This window comes from Marmota monax, unplaced genomic scaffold, assembly GCF_021218885.2.
Source record: "Marmota monax isolate L192 unplaced genomic scaffold, Marmota_monax_Labrador192_F-V1.1 WCK01_AAM20220418_F8-fsc00285, whole genome shotgun sequence".
Classification (NCBI taxonomy): Eukaryota; Metazoa; Chordata; class Mammalia; order Rodentia; family Sciuridae; genus Marmota; species Marmota monax.
In genome coordinates this window covers 1,423,601-1,430,975 of record NW_026695045.1, presented here as the reverse complement: position 1 = coordinate 1,430,975, position 7,375 = coordinate 1,423,601, and the positions used below count along the sequence as shown (strand labels likewise).

Here is a 7,375-nt window from a genome sequence, read left to right as displayed (position 1 = left end):
GCCGGCATTTTCTATTAGGGTCCAGTCGGGTTGACGTCACTCTGAACTGGTGCTCCGGAAGCTAAAGGTGGCCATGCTCTATGGGACCATGTGGTCACAGGCATGAGAGGAAATGTTGCCCAAGTCTTATTTACAAAGGAGCTGATTTGGGATCGACTTTTTTTATGTATACGTGGTTTTCAGCCAACCTCCTTTCTCTTTGAATTTTTGAGCGACTCCCTGTTACTGCCACTCTTTCTTCATCCCAGACCCCCTTTCTTGACGGGCCATGAACACTTCACCCAAGCAGCAGCTTCCCGTCAAAGTGCCCAAGGAGCCTGTGAGGGATTCTGGAACTTCATGGGCGGGAAGTAGCGGAGCCTTCCGGCAGCCGTAGCCCCCAGGCCCCGCCCTTTGGCCCGCGCTCTCTTTACTGCGCATGTCAGGTGTGTGTTCCCCTCCCCCCCTCCAGCAACGGGCCGAGAGGCGGCGGCGGCGGAGAAGGGGGCGGAGAGGGAGGAGCGCGGCGGGACGGGGCCTGTACCGCGCGTACTTTGGGCCGTGGGATTCTCTCCGCGCCGGCGGTAGTAGCAGCTGCCGCTGCAGCCATAGCAGCAGGTTTGTGGCAGAGGGGGAAGGGGGAGGCAGGACGCGGGGTCGCTAGCCCTTTGAAGCACTAGAGGTAACTGTGGGGCCTAGCGAAGGCTGAGGAACCCCGGCCTCGCTTAACAAAGAGTCGGCGGAGCCTCTGGGCCCCGGCAGTCCTGGGGCCGGGGAGGGATGGGAGTGCAGTCTGAGGCCTCGAGGGAGCCTTCGGAGCTGCGTCGCCCTCCCACGGCTCCCGCTGCTAGCAACTCATGCCGAGGCCCAGTTGGCGGCTTTCCGGAGGCGGCGCCTGCCAGGTTAGGGAAGGGATTTGCAGGGTGCTGGGCTCCGAGGCCGAGAGCCACCGGGAGGATTCTGACTCAGGTAGGCAGGGAGATAAAAGTCCCGGAGTAGGTGTTCCCGGGAGCAAAAGTTGACAAACAAGAAGATTGTAAAGACAGTGATCTTTGTGAAACCTTGGGTAAATCAGGGGTTAGCATCACCATTGTCACAAACTTTTTGCGGCCTGCTTGAAAGCTTATGTTAGTAAATAATTTATGTGGATTGCAAGCACGCACACCAAAAATATAGGGAAAAACATATTAGTGAGAGTTTGGGGGGCACTATAGATTCCTTATCCTGTGAGCATTTCCTTCTTTGGCCCTCAGTCTTTTAGTTTGCCTTTTAATTTTCTGTGGCTTCCCTGTATGTTGTTTCGTAAATGATTTTTTGTATATTTGCACAGCCACATATACACGCACGAGTTCCTACGGGGCAAAGAACTGTATATTAATTCATTTAAACTTTTTAGAGTCCCGCCCAGTTCTGGCAGGTAGAAAGTGAGCGGTGTTTAGAATAAAAATTTGTCTTTAAAACTTTCATCGGTGAAAAAAGTATTTTTCTGTACCCAGAAGGAAGATTATGTAGCATAATATAACTCATTCATTCAAGGAATATTTCTATTGATGCCTACTGTGTGCCCGTTCCCTGGGGGGGGTTTTAGATATTGAGAGGTCTGTGACCTCTGTCCTCATGAAATTTTCTTGTGGGGAGGGAGACAGATATATATTCTGATGTATGTTAGAAGATAATCAGTGCCTCAGGGGAAAAATAAAGCTGAACAGCAGGATGGGAAGGTGGTTTCAAATTGCAATAAAGTAGTGAGGGAAGTCCTTTCAGACAAGTTGATATTTAAACAGAAGGAGATGAGGGAGTGAGCTGTTGAAGTATCTGGGGAAAGGAACATTCCAGTGGAAGGAATGGCAAGAATAAAGGCCTTGAAGAGGATAAAGCTGGCCTATTAGAGGAACAGTGAGAAGACTGATGGACTTGAAGTACTGAGCAAAGGAGGGAGTAATAGGAGATAAGTTCAAGAAAGATGGGTGGGGGAGAACCAACACATTTTAGGGTGTTATGAGGATTTCACCTTTACTCTGCATAAGATGGGAGCCATCCCCCAGCAGAGAACATAAAATTTGACTTGCATTGTAATAATGTAACATAATTTGTGGAGGCTCTCAGTTCTCCAGAAATGTGTTCTATCATAAGGATAGTCATAGTACTTAGTTTTATTAAATAACAAAGAAAGGGATGTTTTTAAAATAGCTAATCCAGCAATTATATTTGGTTTTAGAAGAATGTGATGAAATTCTTGTTTTTTATACAGATTTTCATTAAAGTATAATTAGTATAGAGTGTGAGATTTCTCAAAGCAGATCATTAGGTAAAGTAGATGCTCATCAGGTGCCACTACTCCCCAAATTTTCCTCCAAAAACTCTAGTAATAAAATAACAATTTTTATAATCAGTTGTTGTTTTTAGTCTACTACTTTCTTTCTTTATTGTACTAGGGATGGAATCCCCAGGGGTGCTGTATCATTGAGATCCACCCCCAGCCTCTTTATTTGGAGATAGTCTCTCAAAGTTGCTGAGGTTGATCTAAAATCAACGTGTGATCCACCTGCCTCAGTTTCTCAAGTTGCTGGGATTACAGGAGTGTGCCACCGCACCTGGCTCCTTAATCTACTACTTTTAAAGTCATTTAGTCCATATCGTATTTTCACCAAAACACAAACTCTAAACCAGATTTCATCCTTACGTTGTACTCTTTGGTACTTCCATCATTTCTCTTTAAAATGTCTTCTTTCTCAGCACATCTCTATCCTGCTTACAGACCTAACCTAGGTTCTAGATCTCTTAAGAGGCTTACCCCAACTTGTCAATTTCTTGCAATCTCTGTTATCTTCAGTGTCATAAGGTATTCCAATGTGAGTCTGAGTTGAAAGATACCTGATATTATCAATTTACCAATGGACAGATTGATTTCTGGAGAAATGATGATGATAAACATAATGTCTACCAATATGCTTTGAAGACTTACTATATACCAGGCTTTGTCAAATGTATTTTTGTGTATGAACTCAGTTTTTCACTCCAACCCTTGAGGTAGGTGATATTCTTACCATTTTACAGATAGAGAAACTAAGACCCAGAGAAGCTAAATAACTTTCTTGAGATTTGGTATCAAGTTAGTGGCAAAACTATAGTTTGAACATAGCCTGTGTTACTTTGCTGTTCTGTTGATTTCCTACTAAAGTATAGCATTTTAGAGCCTAGAAATATACCAAATAGGACTTTATGCCATTTTTATTTTTTCTCTTCAGTCATTTTGTAGATCTCTTTGAGTATGTTGAGTAAGCATGAATAATTATTGAGTAATATACTCTGGAAAATATACTATAAAAGATTTTAAAGTATATAACTCTGCCAGGCATGGTGGCATACACCTGTAATCCCAGAAGCTCGGGAGGCTGAGGCAGGAGGATCATGAGTTCAAAGCCAGCCTCAGCAACTGTGAGGCTCTAAGCATCTCAGTGAGACCCTGTCTCTAAATAAAATACAAAATAGGGCTGGGGATGTGGCTCAGTGGTTGAGTGCCTGATTCAATCCCCAGTACAAAAAAAAAAAGTACATAACTGTTTCTTCAACCATGATGCCTGTAATGTAGAGTTCAAGAAATAAAACAAGAACATAGTTCTTGTGTAACTTGTTTAATTACAATTAAATGTCAGGTTTGTTTGTTTTTTTAAATCAGTTCCAAGTTTCAAACTTTGGATTCTCTTTCCTCGACCTCCCTAGTTGCTGGGATTAAAGGTGTGCACCACTGTGCCTGGCAAATGTCAGAAGTTTTAAGACCAGACAGGGAGTTTGATGGAAGAGATACTACTTCTCTAGGAAATTATATCCATGTCATTGCTCTAGGAGTTGGTATTTTATATGGTCTTTGAAGGATACCAAGGATAAGTAGATATAATGAGAGATTTAGAAGGGAGAGAATCCAAATAGCAGGAAAAGCATTCATCAGAGTTCCTGGTTTTCTTGGGAAACTGAGTGCATGTAGGAAATCTTGGTTAATATGAATGGTAAAGTAGTTTGCTTATTCCAGCCTGATTGAATAACTGTAGAGAGGTACTGAATTGTAAAAAGTAACAGAATCAGGAATGTGTGTTTGGAAGGCCTGAGGCCAGGATCTGGAAAAACCTGGAGGAATAGGGTTTTCACTGAGCCTATCAGTGCTCATCTCTCTGATATGAGTAGTTCCACTATTCCCACAAAATGCTATTCTGCCAAATGAAGTAGATATTTGGGACGCCTCCAGAACTGCAGTATCTTGGATGGGCAGAAGGTAGGGTAAAGCATAGATCTGTTTTCGTTTATGGCTGTAGATGCCTTTTAACACTGTTCTTGGCCTTCAAAGCTTTGGCTGTAGTTTTGCTTTGAAAGGGGCAGGAGCTTCCTTCTTTGCCTTCAGAGTTACTTTGATGAAAAGCCATTCCCCTGCCCACATTGATTAAACTGAGGAGTGCTCTACCCTGAACTACATCCCCACCCCCCACCCCTTTTGATTTTTCATTTTGAGACAGGGTCTCAGTTACCAAAGCTAGCATCTAACTTGCTGTCCGTCCTCTTCCTCTCAAGTAGCTGAGATTACAGGCAGGTGCCACCATGCCTCATATATTTTCTCTTTCTTTGATAGTAACCATTCTAATGGGTGTGGGGTACTATCTCATTCTGGTTTTGATTTGCATTTCCCTATAACCGAGTGATGTTGAGCATCCATCTGTTCCTGTTCTTTTTTTTTTTTTTTTTTTCAGAGTAGAAATTAGAAGTTTATTAAAGGACAGCAGAAAAGACTTCTCCCGGAGGAAGAAGGGGACCCAAGAGGTGGAATCCCACTGTTCCTGTTCTTATTGGCTATTTTTATATCTTCTTGGGAGAAATGTCTATTCAAGTTCTTTACTCCTTTTTAAATTGGATTGTTTTTGTTGAATTTATTGTTTTTAATGAAATCTTTGAAGTTTACTTGGGTGTAGGAAGAAAAAACATTGAATATATACCTGGAAGCTACAGGATATTTCCATGTTTACCTTCTCTGTCATCAATCTGATAAGTGTTTACAGAGGTAGAGGTGAGATTTTAGATCTATTTGTTGAGTTGTCCATCTTGGTGGGCTGGATGATATACCAAGCATATTGTTAACCTGAGAGAAGACTGAGGCCAGGGGTATGTACCAAAAAGGGAGCTTTGAACAGACCCACATGTAGTGGGACTATAGTTTAACATTTTAATATTTTTTTATTTTATTTTAGCAGATATCTCTTAACATGAAAATTAATTTTTATAGCAGAGCAGTATTCATCTTTTTTCTTTATTTCTCTTTTTTTGTAACTTCATATGACCACATAGAAATTAGAGTGGTAGCTGGTCACCATGATGCATGCCTGTAATCCCAGTGACTGGAGGCTGCGGCAGGAGGATCATAAATTCAAGGCCAGCTGCAGAAATTTAGTGAGGACCTAAGCAGCTTAATGAGGCTGTCTCAATAAGGGTGTGGGAGTGGAGATGTCACTCAGTGGCAAAGTACTCCTGGGTTCAGTCCTTAGTATCCCCACAGCATTCCCCCACCAAAAAAAAGAAATTAGAGTGGTTATCTTCTTCTCTTAACTAATTCCCCGAAGCTTTGTCTCTGTCAAGGTTCAGTAGCTATATACATGGCTTTATAGTAGGGAAAAAAATTGTTAAAGAGAGCAAGAAATTAATGATGTGTTGAGGATGTTCTGGTTTAGCTTAATCAGGAAGGACAGCTAGATAACAAGATTTAGAAGATATTGGATTTCACAAATTCTAGGGTGAATTTTGGAGAACTTGGATGCACATTTATTTATTCATTTATTTGCATTACTGGGGATTGAACCCAGTAGCACTTTACCACTGAGCTGCATCCCAGCCCTTTTTATTTTTTATTTTGAAACAGAGTCTCACTGAGTTGCGTAGGGCCTCACTCAGTTGGTTAGGCTGTCCTCAAACTTATGTTTCTCCGTCCTCTGCCTCCTGAGTTGCTGGGATTACAGGTGTGCACCACTGTGCCCAGATTTGTACTTTATTTTAAATACATTTTTTCCATCTTGTGGTATAATCCTAGTGCAACTTCTCATCAAAATGAACTTTCGTAATTGAAAATGACCCTTCAGCTACCATTAAATTTATCAACCTCACTTAAATGAAAAAGAATTGGTGGTTGTCATCATAAACAAAAATAAGAAGTACTGTAGCACTGTCTACATTGCTTTTTGCAACACAAACTTTGAAAGACCTAGTGATGCTTTATAGAAAAGTTTAGTTGGTCTTGAAAAGGCACATGGTGGGCTGGGATTGTGGCTCAGCGGTAGAACATTTGCCTAGCACGGGCGGGACCCGGGTTCGATCCACAGAACCACATAAAAATAAAGGCATTGTGTTGTGTCCATCTACACCTAAAAAATAAATATTAAAAAAGGTACACGGTTTTTGTTTTGTTTTGTTTTAAAGAAGTGATTTATTTTATATATATATATGTAAAAATTTTAGTTGTAGTAACACAGTGTATTTGTTCATTTTTTTGTGGTGCTAAGGATTGAACCCAGTGTCTCACACGTGCTAGGCAAGCACTCTACCACTGAGCTACAGCCCCATCCCTTGTTTGTTTTTTAACATTCTGGAAGTTTTGCTACCACTACTCTTTCTGTTGCAGAGATGGCACCTGTGATTATTGGGATAGACTAGAATGTTGTTCAAACTAAAAGCCAGAGCCAAAATTTAACTGCACAGTAACAGTACACTTTTCTTCACCCAGCCTTTTGTTTCCTAAATATGCAATTTTATATCATGCATTAGAATACATAAACTGTGTTCTAATGATTTACCTCTAATTTTATAATAGGAAAGAAAATTAAGGAAGGATATGACCTGGGAAAGAGAAAAGGGTGCCCAAGAACCCTTATTGCAGTGAAAATAGACACATTTGTACCCCAACTATATAATAAGAAGATAATCCATTTGTTTCCAGAAACACTGCTCAAACTTTCCTTCATTGATGAGAAAGATCCTCCTTTGGCGTTAACTGGGATGAGAGTACCAGTTTGTTTCGAAAGAAAAGTTGAGTACAACAGAAAATAGTTTTAACTTTGGTCCACATGCCTGTTAGCTTCTTCTTTTTTAATTATTTATTTATTCTAATTGATTTGTTAACCTGTTAGTTTAAGGATAGTCATACTTCTCATAATCATTTCAAAAACACGTGAGCTGGGCACAGTGGCACACCCCTTAATCCCAACCGCTCAGGAGGCTGAGGCAGGAGGATGGGAAGTTCAAAGCCAGCCTCAGCAATTTAGAGAGGCCCTAAGACTCAGTGAGACCCTCTCTTTAAATAAAATTACGAAAAAGGACTGGGGATGTGGCTCAGTGGTTAAATTCCCTTGGGTTCAACACCCTA

The 7,375-nt window shown here is 41.2% G+C and overlaps 1 protein-coding gene across 3 annotated transcripts in view; it reads left to right on the top strand.

The window, feature by feature from the left end:
- Positions 1-6: 6 nt before the first annotated feature.
- The window catches only part of Ddx42 (DEAD-box helicase 42), a 43,923-nt gene continuing 36,554 nt past the window's right edge, over positions 7-7,375 (top strand). The window contains exon 1 of one of the 3 annotated variants that reach the window (XM_046427723.2): positions 7-425. Coding sequence is in view for 1 of the 3 variants with exons in the window: in XM_046427721.2 (XP_046283677.2) it covers positions 7,009-7,038 (30 nt within the window). In the remaining 2 variants the exon portion in view is untranslated. The other 2 variants (XM_046427722.2, XM_046427721.2) reach the window with 2 other exon arrangements.